The sequence below is a fragment of the Alexandromys fortis genome, unplaced genomic scaffold (genome assembly GCF_014885135.2).
Source record: "Alexandromys fortis isolate MF-2015 unplaced genomic scaffold, M_Fortis_MF-2015_v1.1 scaffold_19, whole genome shotgun sequence".
Taxonomy (NCBI): Eukaryota; Metazoa; Chordata; class Mammalia; order Rodentia; family Cricetidae; genus Alexandromys; species Alexandromys fortis.
In genome coordinates this window covers 10,470,691-10,487,848 of record NW_026067890.1, presented here as the reverse complement: position 1 = coordinate 10,487,848, position 17,158 = coordinate 10,470,691, and the positions used below count along the sequence as shown (strand labels likewise).

General features: G+C 39.3%; 1 protein-coding gene across 7 annotated transcripts in view; it reads right to left on the bottom strand.

Moving 5' to 3' along the window:
• Positions 1-17,158, bottom strand: part of Camk2d (calcium/calmodulin dependent protein kinase II delta) — a 248,640-nt gene that overhangs the window by 42,050 nt on the left and 189,432 nt on the right. For 4 of the 7 annotated variants that reach the window (XM_050142756.1, XM_050142677.1, XM_050142895.1 and 1 more), the window contains exons 9-13: positions 11,741-11,835; positions 10,255-10,377; positions 9,408-9,491; positions 8,909-8,951; positions 5,465-5,502 (exon numbers count right to left, since the gene is read on the bottom strand). In XM_050142756.1, the coding sequence (XP_049998713.1) occupies positions 5,465-5,502; positions 8,909-8,951; positions 9,408-9,491; positions 10,255-10,377; positions 11,741-11,835 (383 nt within the window). Of the gene's footprint in view, positions 1-1,666; positions 1,727-5,464; positions 5,503-8,908; positions 8,952-9,407; positions 9,492-10,254; positions 10,378-11,740; positions 11,836-17,158 lie in introns of all 7 variants that reach the window. The other 3 variants (XM_050142608.1, XM_050142539.1, XM_050142778.1) reach the window with 1 other exon arrangement.

Below are 17,158 nucleotides of genomic sequence, written 5' to 3'. Positions count from 1 at the left end.
CTTTGGAGAATCCTGAAATACTGGACCACAGTTTAAAGAACAAAACAAACAAAAGTCCCTACAAAACTGTCCAAACGAATACAGTCTAAAGCTCATGAAAAAAATCTAAAGAATACTTAAAAAGTTTATTTAAGTGTTTTTTTTAGAACGAATCATAAAACACTATCATTAGTAACGCTAATATATTGATATATTCTTTTCTACATTACTCACATGGAAAGGAAAAGTTCTGCTTTATGAGCTTCATATGCAGAATAGTAAGTTGTTAGGGTAATCTTTTTCCACGAAGAAATTATTATTTTCCTATGGTTTTCTGTGAAAAAATTCTTAAGTGGAAAGTATATTCAAATACTGATGTTAAAAAAATAGAAGGAGTGTTCACACAGTGACAGCATGCTTGGTGCGTACATTAATGGGCACTTCAGCACCTGTGAGTGGCTGTAACCATGGCCAACCTTCTCCACAGGAACGTCCCCAAGAGACAGCCTGCACCGCACACTTAGAAAAACACAAGTGTTGCTGCTTTTCTTCCCGTCTGTGGTTTAAGTTGTGAAACTGACCTTACTAGTAGATAAGCCACTACTTTTTGGCCCCCTTTTTTTTTTTTTTAAGAAAACATTTTTCCCTTTTACAGGGGTAGGGATTGAACCCCAGGGTTTCTTCTAAGTTAAGAAAATATTCTCCCATTAAGTTATGCTCTCAGCCCTGATAACCCTCTATCTTGACATGTCTTTTCCTTCAAATGTTTTTAAATCAAATCTCCAATTGGCTAACTCAAGTAACATAATGCCTAACATATTTAAGTCAATGACAATACCAGTCTTGGCAGAGTAATGAATAAAAATAATTATAAAACAAATTATGGAATCGTAAGACAAATTATGAAAACATTTGAAGAAAATCTTATACATCCCTATGTACTAAATGCCAGTATTCAGATTTTGCATTGTGGCATAACACTACTCCTCTGTGGAGAACTAACTGACTTAGTTGCTAGTTATGTATGTTTGATTGACATGGACAAAACTGTCACTGATAGTTTAAACGTCTGTGTTACATCCTCTCATTCTGTGGAAGAAAGTGAACAATTTAATTGGACGATTAATTGGAAACACAATAAACAGAAAGCTTTGACTTATGCAGTGCCTCTTTATCTCAGAAAGTAAAGTCTTGCAAAGCCATGTTGTCTTTCAGTACGAAAGAAATGGGAACTCTGAATAAGGTCTACTTTTTAATGTCCTCTTGCAAGAATCCTGTTAGCTCTCCTTGATGTCAACACTTTCTTGGCAGAAAGAGAAACCATTGTTTGCAAGATCAGTAGCAACCATCACCGGAAGAGCTAAGAGTAACCGAAGCGCATTCTGCTGTGTTTCCAAGCCAGCATGCAAGAATTTCAACTGCAGAGAAAAGCATGAGGTCCCACAATGAAATGAGAAGGCTCATGTTAGAAACACACTGCTTGACAACTAGCTCAAGAAAAGGAAATCAAACCATGTAAAACTTTTCTTCTGAATTTGAAAAGAAAACAAAAACAAAACAACCCAAAACAAAACAACCTAACAACAAATGAAGTATTGATACACAGATACTGATTTAGTGAAAGCAAACGAGAGAAACAACAGCAAACAGTGCAGAACTGAAGAAAGGTACAAGAGTCCAGGTATACCAGCGCCGGGGTAGGGATATTTTCTTTGGGGCTGGTTACCACGTTGGCTTTGTTGTTTATCTGTGGATATGCAGAAAATAGAAACAGAGATGCCTTAATCTTCTGAGTAGCCAATGTCTACAAGGAGCACGTCTACATGGAAATACAGACATGAAAATAAAGAGCCACTGGAGATGGATGATGGACACGAAGGAAGGGCACATCTAGTCCCTGAAGATCCCACGCAGCCTGGGACTCTTTGACGAGAGAATGAGATCAGCGGTGGCTGCTCTGAGCACGCTGCCTCCTCCGCGGGGCTTCAGTGAGCCCAAACCAAGCTGCAGAGTATGAGGAGGCTGTAGCCGCTTTCATACTCTTCAAGTTAGATCCATCCTGTCTCCCCATTTCCAGTTATTCACTGCTACGAACACGTTCCTTTATTATCTTATAGTTTTTTCTTCATCATTTTCTTCTTGAGCCTGAAGTCACACACAGACCAGCTTTCCCTGGGGAGCTATCATTACTTTGTTTACCAGGTATCCAATTAAAATCCTGACTCTTCTGGCAAAGTGCGGACATTAAAGTGTTTTATTGAAAATGGTAAGTTTGGGTCTCCTTTAGGAATACATCTTCTTTGATAAGTGGAAGAAATCAAACTGCATTCTGTAGCCTGAGTGTAAAGGGACTTTCTTGTCCACAGCTGCCCGAGAGACAGCTCAGCAGCTTGTGACTGTTCTGTTATTCTTGCCTAGTACATCCGGTGGGACCAAACCCTTGCATCAACACAGGCAAGATTATCCTTAAAGGAGTTGCTACCATGGGAATCACGTTTCCAAAGAAGCTCATGGGACCGATAAATATGGCAATGGACCACAGAGGAAACTCTGTGTAGACATGTGGGGGCTTGGAGCTCTGTTGAGTTTTACACTAAAGAATAAAATACTGAGATGGAATAATTGATATTATTTTAAACCCATGCATGACATATTACCTTATGGTTATCAGACAGAAACTTAAATTCACATCCAGTTTTGCACATCAAGTTATATAGGCATTTGCATTGTATATTATTTCTAAAGGGATCCATCCATAGTTTTAATATGAATGAAAATATACCTGGGGACTTAGAGAGGAACATGGAGTTCATAGCAAATGATTATTTATAAGTTATAACACAAGTCATTATTTGGGTTTACTCATTTAACCTTAGGCCTACAGGCTGTTTGGGGGCTGTCACTGAGAGAAAGACACAAGCGAACAGAAATTAACGCAGGTATATGCTCGGCTTTTGTTTTCATTCACTTTGTGTGGTTGCTGGTACGACCACTGTTTAATAAGCTATGAAACAGTGCTCTGCGTTATGCAAAATGAGAGAAAGTGTCGGAAATTCCCTTTACTTAGACAGCTTATTAAAGATTAGACTATTGTGTGTGCAACAGTCAAAAAGATATGGGAGGTACGGGTCTATGTGAGCTGGGTACAGAGGGACCAGAACGTGTTCATGTTACTCCAGGCTGCATTAGACCTTAGAAGGATGACCACAAGTAGCTTCCTATTCAGAAAGAGTACTTTATGAAAGTGCCACGTGTCCTTAACGGGTTTAGGGTTTATCAGTAGATGCAAATGAGATAGAAAGTCTCTGGAATACTCTTCTTCCTGTTTTGAGAGGAGACAGACTTTTCCCTAGGATATAGCTGCTAAGAACGACTTGTGAAAAATGTGACTTATTTGTATCTAAATGCACACAAACTTATCAGTCAAAGTGCCTGACTACTCTAATCACTGTCCACGTTCATACATGAAAACATACACACCATCATGCTTTGGAGATATATATGATATTATTCCGAAATAATAAATTATTTTCTAAGTAAAAGCCAGAAGAACTAGCTTTTAAAGAGTCAGTTATCAAGCACCATGTTCAACCATAGTTGTCTTTTAAATGTACATGTGAATTTATGTACTTTATATTATGGAAGCAATGGATTTTTGTTGCTTGAAACCTGAATGCAATCGGCTATTTAAATGATACAGTATTACCCTCAGGAGGCATGAACAAGGGGTTGCATTCATTCAGCTAACACATACTCCTTTTAAAGAAGCTTAGCTAGAATGGACCCATGCTGAAATCACTTTCACATTATTTGTAAACTCACGGCAAGTATATTAAGTTATATTTGAATTTATTTATGAGTATCAATTAAAGGATAACCCTACAGCATTTCTTCCTGTATGAGGAAACATTCCCTGTGTCCTGGCTTCTTTATTCTCAAGGAGAAAATTGGGCTTTGATCTCACAGACGGTGAAACTCATTAACAGAGTACGGATAAGGGTTCAACTTGTTATTTACCTGAAAAAATTCTATCAGAGAAAAACAAGGTAATGTGAAAGCAAAGGAGCATGTTATGCGTGCCGATTAGCGCTGACCTATGATGCTCTTACTCTTTTCTACTCCATTAACTCAGGTAAATGAGACTCTTTCATTTCTAAGTGTGTATTTTTCCCAGTAGGAGAACTCTGGCGGACACAGATCCTCACCATCATCTGAACACTCGAACTGGACTTCCTTTTCTGAATTGACCAGTCAAAGAGAAAGGAAGAGAAAACAAAAGCATGACCAAAGCAGGGAATATATAATCATTTTTGCTGTGGAAAAGGTGTTGTCAGTTGACTGGAGGGAAACTGCTCTCAAAAGGTTTCCGTATCAGGATCACAATGGGGATAACTGTCGATTGGACTTGTGAACTCTCCAGCCCTGAGCTACAGTATAGGAAGATCACAGGGAAACATCTGGAAACTTAAAATTTCCACCAGTGTCACATTGTGGAAGAGACAGATAGCCACTGTCATTATTGGAATCTAAACTGAGTGACAAAAGCAGAAGGAAGGTACAGTTAGCTTGAAGACTAGAAAATGGCGACCTAGCAAGCACAGGGCACAGTGACCTCAGAGCTGAAAATTCTCAAGTCACACACAAACAGGTGCTAGAGCAATGACTCCATATGAATTTAGGAACCAACTGACAAACGGTTTTCTACATTTTCAATATGAACTGGCCACCTGATTGGGTCCAGTTCAACGGTTAGACTATTAACTAATTCCCAAGAGGGTTGACCTGTGGAGGAATGTATGCATCTGCCGTTGGAAAAGAGAGAAAACCATTAACAAGACATTTAGGTGATAATCTGGAAAAATGACAAAGATTATTATGAAAATAGGCTTACTCTCTATTAAAGATATTATCATTAGAAAGAAAGTTGTATTTTATTGGTTAGAAATCGAAGAAAGTAAAAATATTTTGTCGCCATCTTTCTTGGAAGGCTTTCCTAGTATCTGTACAGGGCAGTCACCTTGAATATATCTCTAATAATTATGACCGAAACACAAGAAAGTTATGGGCTTTTAAAAAAAACTCTTCCCAAATAAGGGCACTTAGTCACTGATACCCTGATTTCTCAAGCCAACTGAGTTTGTTCCTGGGTCTTGGAAGGCTTCAAGTGCACATCATAATTACTCAGAAAAGCATTTGGTTTTTGTAGATTCTTAGGTCACCAGAGGGGCTTGGAACTGTAGAGAGGTAGAGAGACTTAGACATCAGTTTATAACTTTTCCTAGTTAATATATAATTTAGTGAAATGATTGAATGCTAGCATCAATGATAACCATGTTTATGTATTAAACTATCTTGTGCTTCTGCCTGTACCTTCTTTAGGGAACCGTAAAGTACAGAAGCTATCCGGACTTGGGATTTGCAGGTAGCACTTAAACTCCCCAGCATCGGAAAGTCAGAGATGGTTTAAGACAGCCACTTGACTTACCTTTACTCCATCAGGTTTCTTCAACAGACTCTTGGCTGCTGCAAAATGAGAGTAAAATCACCTCAGTGAGTTATCCACAAAGCCACAGTGAGATGACAAATCAAGTTTATTGTCTCCTGCCACCTTTGCTGAGCTACAACCAACATACACCAAGCCTTCACGGTCACACCGATGAGCAAGAGCTTACAGGACACGGAAACACAGTATCGCTTTTCTGGTTTCACCACAGCGAATTGAAAGATCAATTCTTACATAGTTCGCGGCACGAAACGGAACCCTTTGCCAGTTGTGCGCGTTGGACTTTGTGTCACTGTTGGTCCTGAAAAGGATACTGGAACTTTTACTGGACCATCCTTCATAATCCAGAAAGTTGACCTGGTCTCTAGACACCGGCCGGCAGACCCACTACATGTTCATTCCTGCCATGTCTGGTGACCATGCCAGTTCTGCCACTGAAGCCCCTCTTGCCAGAGGTTGAAATCTCAGTCACAAAAATTTGCTCTGGCTAAACAATGTACTTCCTTTATTTTCGAAATCAGAGAACTTCAGTTGGATCGAATAGACAAATATCTATATAACATCAAAGGGTACCTTATTGACCAGGAGCAAATTTTTTAAATGCTTAGCATATGATAATAAAAAAATGCATTCTGTGTTCATTTAGACTTCAAAATCAGAATACAAAGGCTTCCTAAATGAAGGTCTTTGAATTGAAAAATTAAAAAAATCATAACATCTGAAACAAGATCTAAAATAAAATGAAATCTTTAGGGTGTAGGTTCTCATAGGAAACGTCCTTTTCCCATGGGGGCTTAAGCATGGCTTTCATCGTTAACAAATTTCTTTGGGTTATTAAACCTAGACAGCATCCTTTTAAAAATGTGCACATACACAATGAACAGCCAGTTAAAGCTGTAATGATGATCAGTACACTGGTGTAGAACACGCACAGATATGGAGGACAAAGTACACACAGTTCCCTTTCATGTTAATGTGCAGTCATTGAAGCACACAGAGCTTTTTTTTTGAAATGAACCACCTAGCAGTATCTAAACTACATGAACATTTCATTTATTGATATTCCTTTGCTTTGCGATTTTTTTTCCTTTTAGTTTTCAATCTGGCAACACTTTAAATTTATTTAAAAGACACGAATATGGATTCCGTCTGGTTTCTAGCAACAATGCTATTAATTTTTTTATCAATGGAGATTCACTAGTTGCCTTGCTTATGGTGCTGGTTGCCTGTGGTTAAAAAGGGGCACTAGTGAACTCCCGTGGCCCTTAATAAGTTAGAAAACAAACAGGATAATTTGAATTGAAGTGGCAAGCAAAAAGAAGACAATGATTTGGGGTAAGAAGCGGTCTGGCTTGGGAGATGCAGAGCCAACCCGTGTGTGACTACTGCCTTACCTCACAAGAAATATATTCCACATTCAGGGAGAAAAGAAGAAATAAAAACAGCTTTACAACCACATAATACGGACGGTTACTTTAAAGAGCACAGTTGGCAATGAACAGAGTGAAGAACATACTCGATACTCGAGACTAAGACGCAACTACAGAATGGACTAGAAGATGTAACGGAGTCTCGTGCTGTTCAGCTGATGTAGAAGAAATGGGTACAAACGTTGGATTTTCGTGCAGAACCATTCAGAGACATTACAAAGTCCACACATTTGTCATGGGGTTTAGTTTGCAGAATTGGTGAAAAGAAACACATGTGGTAAACTATAGCATCTACCAATGGGTATAAACACTATTAATAAAGACCCAATTTACATTTAAGGTTGTTATTTAAAACTTCAGCCAAATATGTTATTTCAGTTCTGGAAAAATCATTAAAAAGGCAGTTTTTCACCATCACTATATAAATGATATATACTATGTAAATGCATATTTTTATGATTCACTGAGCTCCGGGCCACAGGGAAATATCTATTTAGTTTAAGGTCATATACATATGGGTTAATGTTTAATGAACTGACATTAAACTCACCCACATAAATGTCAATCACGTACACCAGGTATTTATAAAACACATGATTTGATAAAGGCAGCGGCCTGGCTTGTCAGACCAAGCACGTCGGACAGAACAGGTAACAGCTACGTTGGCAGGGAGAGCTCGCTGCTCACCAGCCTATTGTTTCACATTGCTTCTAAGTAGGAAGGGGGGCTGACCTGTTAACAGAGGTCTAAGCAATAACTAGGAATCGGCTGAAGGATGTCTGACACTCAGATGATGACGGGTGTCTGATTATCACTTTAACACCCGGGTTAGGCAAAACAAAGTCAGAACAGGTCGCCAAATGCTGCACATCACTATCCAAAAGCAAAAGTGATGCGTTTTTTTTTTTTGATAACTGTTCTAAGACTGAACATCTGAACTAAAAGGGTTTCCTTTTCTTTTTAAACCAGAGTCTCTCTACGTAGAGGAGGCTGACCTTGAACTCCCCGAGTTCCGTGTTCCTCTGCCCGCTGAGTGCTGGGATTGCGATGCACCGCCTGACGACCTATCCCCAATTATAAATTTATCAAATGGATCTTAGTTGCTGCTTCAGTCTACTCCACAAATGTCTGCTTAGCACCTACCAACATTTGGCTTTGGATGGCTACTGCTTTTAGATAATCTATCAAAGAAGGCTCCAAACTTAAAAAATAATTTTCTGGAACTAACACACACTGTGTCTCCATCCTGGAGAGTCACTTTAAAGAAGAGAGATCTCTTGACTGAATTTAGTTCATATGCAAGTTTTTTTTTTTAATTTTTTTGTTCCCTGCTATCTCCCCTGATGTGATGATCACTTTGAGGAATACTATTATTGGATGTCACCCCCATGTGCCCATGTGGTCGGTTCCCTGTAATTCCTCATTAGACAGTTTCAGCCGTTGTAATTAGTCTTAAGGAATGTGAAGACACAAAAAGAATTAGGCTTACAAGAATGGGGTTCCACAAGATGCCTTATTTTAAAAGTCTTTCTTATTGCAATTCCTTAGAGTAACCAGAGATAAAACACCCTTATAGTATTTATGAAACATCAATCAATAATAAATTCCAGGTTTGAAATGCTCAGCTTTAAAAGGAGACATAGATAAACTTGTGCAATCCCAGCATTTGACAAGTGGATGTTCAGTCTGGTGGAGTCCTACAGACAGCCACAACAGCATAAGGAGTCTGTCTCTGTCTCCCCCCCTCTCTTCCTCCCTCCCTCTCTCCCCTCCCTCTCTCTTTCTAAATATATGTGTGTGTGTGTGTGCGCGTGTGTATGTATTTATGTGTGTGTGTGTGTGTGTGAGAGAGAGAGAGAGAGAGAGAGAGAGAGAGAGAGTGAGAGAGAGAGATAACTATCTGTAGTTACTAGACTTTCTAAATTCCTTTAAAGACACACTCACACAAATACTAGAGAAGGACCGAAGACAAAGAACAGAGTTCAAATATGTATACCTGAAAAATTTCTCGTAGCCAGCATAGTTGTCAAGATGGCACCCTATCAAAGAAAACAGAGATCAAGATCATAATTGCCTCTACAAATCTCTGACCTAAAAATACATAGCAGGGACTAACAAATCTCCTGGCTTTATTTTCTGATACAGGACTTCAGACTTTTTTTTTTTTTTTTTTTTCCTTTTGGTTTCCCGAGAACCCTAGTCTGTGGTTCTCAGGATGCTGGTACAGCTCTAACGGTCTGAGTCAGATTTAGATCAGATTGCACAGCTGTTTCCTCCAAGGAGAGAAACCACAAGCACACACTACCGCATCCAGCCCACTTCTCACCCCGGGCTTGATTACAGAGCACCTCCAGTTTCCCTCAGGTCCCGCAGGACTAACTGTTGAGGTCAACAATATCAAGAGCTCTGGTAAAACTCCCCTTGCAGTACTTTTCTCCCCACCTCACCAAATCAACCTTCCCAACCCCACCACACAACATTGGCAAATGTCTTACCTTCAATTTCCGTCTAGCATTGAATTTCTTCAAGCAGTCCACGGTCTCCTGCCTGTGCATCATGGAAGCCACAGTAGAACGTTGCTGGAAGAAAAGGGGAGAGAGCAACTTAAGGATAAGTTAAACATACCAAAGACAATAAAGAGTTTCCTCCAGTCTTTCCTAAGGGCGCCTGCACCCATACAGGCAACTTGCAAGGATCCAACTGCCCGAGTTTCCTACAACAAAGTATGATTTCATAAAGACTATGAATGACTTTGATTAAACACTGATGAAGAGAAGGGGCAGAGATGAAGATCATTAACTCCTCAGATCATCATTTCAGTAAGCATTCCACTATATTTCTCAACATTTTATCATTACCTAAATATTTCATTCTCAACCCTAGGAACTTACTGGAGTTTTTAGATCCCCTTATGATTTGTTTTTCCTTAGGGCTTCTGCAAGAAACTCAGACTACCTAAAACTACCTCTAGCTTCTAAACCTCACACATTTTAAAAGATCTTTAATGATAAATATTTTGACTCTGTCAAAATTTTCTTTCTAGAATACAGTATCCTAGTATCATTTTCTTATTCCCTGCTCATGAGTCTAATCAATAATTGGCATGGGAATTACTCATTCCTGTTACTGCCAGCAATACTTATTTAGCCATTTATACAATTTTGAGTTTTCTATAGGCAAGGGTGGCTTTCACTGTTATAAAATTCATTTCTTAAAGACCATGAGACAAAAAAAATGCATTAAGCTTCATCTTTTTTTTGCAAGATTATTTAAAATCTATAAAAACCGACTAAGAGTTTACTTTTTGGTTTGGCTCCCAGGGCATATGGGAAAGTGACTTACACAGATCCATGGGTGTTTCAGAGCCTCAGAGGCTGTGATGCGTTTGGCAGGGTTGATGGTAAGCATTTTGTTGATAAGGTCTTTGGCTTCAGGAGTCACTGTGTCCCATTCTGGTGATGGAAACTTCAAAGATAGAAATAAATAAGACATTTGTAGAGACAGACACACAGACAAGGTCTGTAGGTACAGGTCTATAATCTCAACACTGGGAAGCAGAGGCAGAGGACCAGGACTTCCTCAGTTACATAGAGACTCAAAGATAACCTGGTATGCATGAAATCTTGTCTTAAAAACAACAACAACAACAACACACACACTCAGTCAAATAGAGAAAAGCCAAACATCTTCCCCATTTCTGCAATCAGTGTATTGCTTCATAAATTTTCTCATTATTAAAAATATAGATCAATTCACAACAATGGCTAGTGCTACAAAAAGAATAACTAATAAGATAAAGCTGGTCATGGTTCTTTTTTTCAGTTTGGTCCGCTGGTTTTTATATGAGCATGTATGAAATATTAATGTGTGAATTTCTAAAACACTTAATTAGAAATAATGCTTGCAAGACAGCCATGATCATAAATGGGCCCCATGAGCTGACTGGAGAAAGAAATTATCTTGAGCTGCCATCATCTCTCACTCTATCCAACAAGAAACCACTTCTCACCATACGGTGATAGGAAGAAGGGTACTGCATACAAGAACTGGCTGGACAGTGGCTGTATCAAAAAAAAAAAAAAAAACAGATCCAAAGCATATCCCAAGGCCAAACTTGCCCCCCAAAATAAGACTGTGGTCCCTGTTTGGTCATTTGATGCCAATCACGTGCACTACAACTTCTTGAACTGCAGGAAACCATTACATCCGAGAAGTATGCTCAGAAAATTGCCGAGATACACACAGAAATGCAGTACCTACTGCTATGACAACCCCCATCTGACACATATAGCACAATGTTTCCCAAGTTGAACAAACTGGGCTGTGACGTGTTAACTCATCTGTTTCAGCCACCTGAACTCTCCCCAACTGACCACACATCTTCAGGCATCCAAAAAACACTTCTACAAGCAAAACGATGCAGAAATACTTCCCCCAAATTCACTGACTTCTGAAACATGAATTTTACACAAAAAATAAACTTACTTCCCACTGTCAAAAATATTGCTTATAATAGCTCCTTATTATGTTTAATAAAGATGTGTTTGAGTTTTAGTTATAATGACTTAAATTTGTGGTTTGAAACTATAAACATTTTACACCAATCCATTGCTTATCATAACTAATTTTCAGTTAATCTTCCCTGTACATAAGTACATTTTATATTAGATATAATGTTCTTCACATGCTAAGAAATATTTGCCTCACACTGGTTGTCAAATAACAGAATATAAAATTGTTACAAAAAAAAAATAAGAACGACAACCCTTGACCCTGGCAGTAAACCGACCAACCCTCATGCAAAGCTGTATGAATACTTATTACGTACATCATAAGCTCCAGCCTTGATCTGCTGATACAGTCTATGCTGGTCTTCATCCCAGAAGGGTGGGTACCCCACCAGCAAGATGTAGAGGATGACACCTGAGGAGATAATAAGAGACAATGAGTCAAATATGGCTGACTGATGCGGTGTTAAGACATTGAGGAAGTGGGGATGGCTCCAGAGAGACACACTATGACCTGTCCTGAGGTCAGTCCACTCCATGGAACAAAGTAAAGTAAAGTGACAACACACAAAGGCGTAACACTTCTGTCAACTTGAAGGACAAATTTTTTGCCTCCCTGAATTCTTTTCCGTATAGATTCTACACAGGTTGATGCTTAACTTTCTACTGTCTACTCCTACTAATTTAATTGTCTGACAATGTGCACCTTTGTTGAATGTACTGTCCTGGTTACAAATTCATGCTCTAAATAACCAGTTCCCCTTAGAATGCAGATAATATATAAAAAGACATAACTGTCTTCTCTTCAATAATATGAATTTTCAATACTAAAAGTTTTTTTTCTATTAAATAGTTAGAATTCACCAAAGATGCATATATTATAGGAAAGCGAAAGGAAAGGGAAGGGTGAAATTGCAAGAAAAGTCCAAAGTCATGTGTACACAGTTGTACTACAATTTGCAATTTATTGCAGAAATATGCAACTAAAGGCATTGTTGGTATACAGAGGAGACTGGTTCCAGGATCACCCCCACAGATATCAAAGTGCATGCTCAGGTCTGTTTAATGGAATTGTGGAATTCACTAATCTATGCAATTCTGTGTATATGAAATAATCTATAGGCTTCTTAACCTAAAAAGTCATGCGAATGCTCTGAAAGAGTTGCTGTGCCATGCTGTGCTGTTTAAAGGCAAGGAACACATCTGTGCACATCACTGATGTGATTGTGTTTTTTCCCCTCAAATATTTTATGTATGCTTGGTTGAGTCTGAAGATGTAGAACCCATCTACTGAAGAACAACTGCACTAATAGTCAATATGTGATACAACTTTTAAACTAAAAATATATTTGTAGACTTAGAACTTTACCTGAAGCCACATATGAATACAGCTCTCCTAAAAACAGAATTATAGTCCCACTTGCCTTCGAATATCCTTCTTTACTTTTGACACACTTCCAACCTGCTAAGGGCTTTGTTTCTTTTCTTTTCTAGAGGAAAGTCTGAGGTCCCTTGGCCTCACCTGTGAGCTCCAACCTTGTTGCTTTCTCAAGCCTGGGTAAGCCAAGGGAGAAGGTCAGGGCCTTCAGATGTTCTTCCCCTTAGATTCTGTGGTCCCTTGGTTTCCAGAGCTCTTGGTTGAGGAGGCCTATCACTGCTCTTGTCAATTAGTCTGGACGTATTTATACAAAAAATCACCACTGAATTAAAATTGCGTTGAAGAAACAGTTTCATCTCCTAGGACTTTCATAGGAATAGAGTTTGAAATTGATTTTTAGAATCTAGACTTGGCCTGAGAATAGTTCAGTGGTGGAGTTATTGCCTAGCTGTGTGAATCCCTGCCCAGAACTGTGAAACAAACCAACAAATAACCAAACCATGCATGCAAAGCTAACCGAACAACACTCTATAGAGTCACACGGCAGGATGGTGGCTGGTATGGGAGGTCCTTCTGTCCATGTGCAGCTTTCTGAATTAATAAAGAAATTGCCCCAGCCTGTTGATAGGGCAGAACTTAGGTAGGCGGGGAAGATGGAACGGAATTCTGCGAGGAAGAAAGCAGAGTCAGAGAGAAACACCATGGATTCACTGCCAGAGATAGACGTGCTTTGCCAGTAAGCCACTGCCATGTGGCGATATACAGATTAATAGAAACGGGTTAAACTCAGATGTAAGAGTTAGCCAATGAGAAGTTAGAGCTAATGGGCCAAGCAGTGATTTAACTAATACATTTTCTGTGTCATTATTTTGGTTCTGGGTGGCAGGGACAAACAAGCAGCCCTCTCCTTGCAACAGATGGTCTTTATCTTGAATGTTCCCAGGTGTAGAGAATTTGTCCCTGAGGAGCTATTATTAAGAGGTAAGGCTTACAGAGATCTCCAAGTGATTGGGATATGTTGGAGTCTGGTCACCTTCCCCTTTTGTTCTCTGTTCATTAGTTAAGTGGTTCTGTTCTGCCATGTGCTTTGGTCACGAGATAGTCATATGTTCACCACGGGCAGACCCAAATGCTTTGGAGGCCACTGTTTCATAGACTGCAACTTACAGAACTTTAATCCAGAATAAACCTGTTATCCTTGTAAGCTGATTGATTATCTGTGACAATTTGTCCTAGTCATGGGAAGGTCACTAGCATGGAATAAAATATTGTAAATAATATTCATTTAAGAAAAACTATCATGTCTTCTACACAAAGACTGAAAATTTATTTTATACATTGTACTATTATAGAACTAATGTGCACAAACTTAATTTTCATATTATATTTATTATCTCATGGAGCAGATGCTTCAACAGTGATGATGGTGACAGTGATGACCAATTACCATACTTATTTTTCTAGGGTGAGTGGAAAAGAAACCCACTTTGAGTAGTTTTAGTTCTCACCTACAGTTCAAGGAGTGAAGAAAAACGTTTGCTTTGTAATGTCAACAGAGACTGGTGTATCTGGACATTTCTCTTATAAACATGGAGATAAGATGTTACAAAATGATTAATCAACTTCACAACTGAAGTATTTTGCACTCTGACTCCGACTTTTCTTTCCTGGGGCTTTTGTATTCAGCTGGCATCTGACATCACTTCTCTGGGTAGCAGGAGCTCAGGGAGGCCTTTTGCCCAAGGGAGAGCTGCCAGTGCATATTCTGTCTGCACAGACTGCACCAATTTCCTCAAGACCGAAACACTCCACACTGCAGGCAGGCTTGCTAAGGCTCAGGAAGTTCTCTATCAAAACTCTCCATCCTGGAAGCAGTCTCTTTAAGGGTCAGGAAGAAAGCAACTCACAAATCGTATCTGACGAAGTCCCTAAAACTTAAAAGATTCCCAAGGCCCTCTTTCGCCAACATTATTTAGGCAGGTGAGCACTGCTGTGGAGAGGAGACTCTCCCACTGGCCAAGCCCCCTTCACACGGTGCAGAGTTCAGGGACTGCAGCTTTTGTGAGATTTTGGTGATGCGCATGCTTCTGAGTCATTCATGCTCACGTAGGTAGTACCAGTAAACTCACAGGTTCACCAGCTTGGACTTTGGTGTAGTTCTTTCATCTGTCACTGGCGCCATATTTGAGTTGAGTATAACTTTGTCTAGAAAGCTCCCCAGAAAGTCACACATCTCATGATTTAGTCATTTGATAAATGATAAAAGGGGTTTCTACAGAAAATAGACTTTTGATAGAGTAGTATAAATCTTAGAAATAAAAAATTCTTTAGACTTGAAGGTGTAAAAAAGAAAGTACTATTGAATAACTGAGGTGAAATTGTCAATGCTTCTTTCAAGTATTCTGTAGACTTCTTTGGATTTGTTCAGTAGAGTTCAATGGTTTCTGAATCATAGTTCTGGTCTAATAAGGAATGGCTAGCAGAATTGTAGCATAATGATAACACTGCCTCATAAAATTTTTTCATAAATAATGTTTATCACATTTGTTTATTGCATTACTCCATTTAATCCTACATAGTGGTAGATATGCTACTAATAGCATTTTATAGACAAAGGAAAGGAGATAGAGAGGCTGAGTTACTAGCAGGCTTGCCAAGAGTAACACTTTCAAAATCCCTGCAGGTACTTTTCTTCCTAGGTGGAAATGAGGTTGCCTCCTAGGTCTGGTGAACACCAGTAAGTTTTGTTCTTGTCTTCTGGAGTGACAAGATATTTCTGTACTCTCCTTGGCCAAGATGTGGAATCAGCCAGTGCAAGTGATAGGAGGGCAAATGGTATACTAGTAGTAAGGGTGGCCACTTACGTGTGCTCTGTGGAGAAACAAAGACATTGAAAAATGAGTGAAGCGAGACACAGTGGTGGAACCTACATATCAAGAGAGATGGAAGAGACTAAAGATAACCAATGAACAACAAACTTGTGAGCCAAGAAAGTGATAGGGAAAATGCGAAGATGGTTATACTAGCTATTACTGTGAAATTTTTAGCAAGTTGCATTATTTCTACACTTACAAATGAATTCTTTTTTTTTGTACAGATATATTGGCAGGACTTTTAGATTTGGAATAAAACAATCTCAGATCGGGGAATAATTGAGGGTAAGATGAAGTAACCTTGGCCATCTGTTCATGGTGCTACTCTCTCCTTTTGTAAATTTGGATATTCCTAAAATCAACAGCTTAAAAACTTTTTTAGATACAGTCGGTTCCATGTAACATTGTTAAGTGACACCGCCTATTTTTCTTTGGCTTATGTGCTAATTTGTGCTTGGAGGAGATGCGCGATGCTCGAGTAATTAGAGTTAGGGGAAGCACTGATTACTGATTAGGCAGAAAGCCTACATTATCAAGAACATTCCCAACTTATTTTAATGAAAGCTAATGTTAGAAAAAAAATGATGAAGCCTATAATCACACAAATGATCAAACATTCTAAAGACTGCTGTCATGGAAGAAAAAAGGATGAAACGTTGAGAAGCTGGGGAAAGTTAAGGGAGAAATCACCCAAGACATCTATTTCATCTTGGCAAGTGGAGACCACTATTCGGTGTGCCCACAGGAGGATTTAGACACGCACAATTAGCCAGAGGGATAAGCCTGGCTCACACAGATCTTGCAATGCTCTTAACAAACAAACAAACAAAAAACAAAACAGAATAACAAAAGCAAAAAAAAAAATCTCCATACAGTTCAAGGAAAGAAAACACTCAACAGAAATGATGGGTGGAAATGCCGTAGAAAAATGAAAGCCAGCAGGATAAAAGTCATTTCTCAGAGGACAGAACTATCTATACCATGGAATAGGGTTGGCAAAGATTAATAATAAGTGTCAGTATTTCCCCAAATAGAAGGTCCAGGTATCTGGCCAAGATTACCGAGGAGGACATACAATGGATTGCATGCCTGAGTCCTCTCAAAAAAAAAAATTGTATGTTGAAACCCTAACCCCTCTGTGATGCTTTCTGGAAATGAAAGGTAGAGAGACCCCAGGAAAAGAACTGGTGCCCTTCAGAGGTAGGTCAAAGACTAGCTGAAGAATAAGAGCAAGAAGGTGACAACGTGTAATTTGGAAGAGTCCTTACTAGAACCACCATGCTGCCTTCCTCATCTTTGCCTCCCAGCTTCCAAAACTATTAGTCAGTCCTACATCCGTGCCGTTTACACACTGCTCCGTGCTGCTTCCTCCCAGCAACCTGGATGCCAGCTGCCAGCAGCCTCTGCTGTGCTGCATACAAACCCTAAAAGCTGCTGTCCCAGAGGAGACTCTGGCTGACTCAGATATAGTGATCATCAGAATCCTG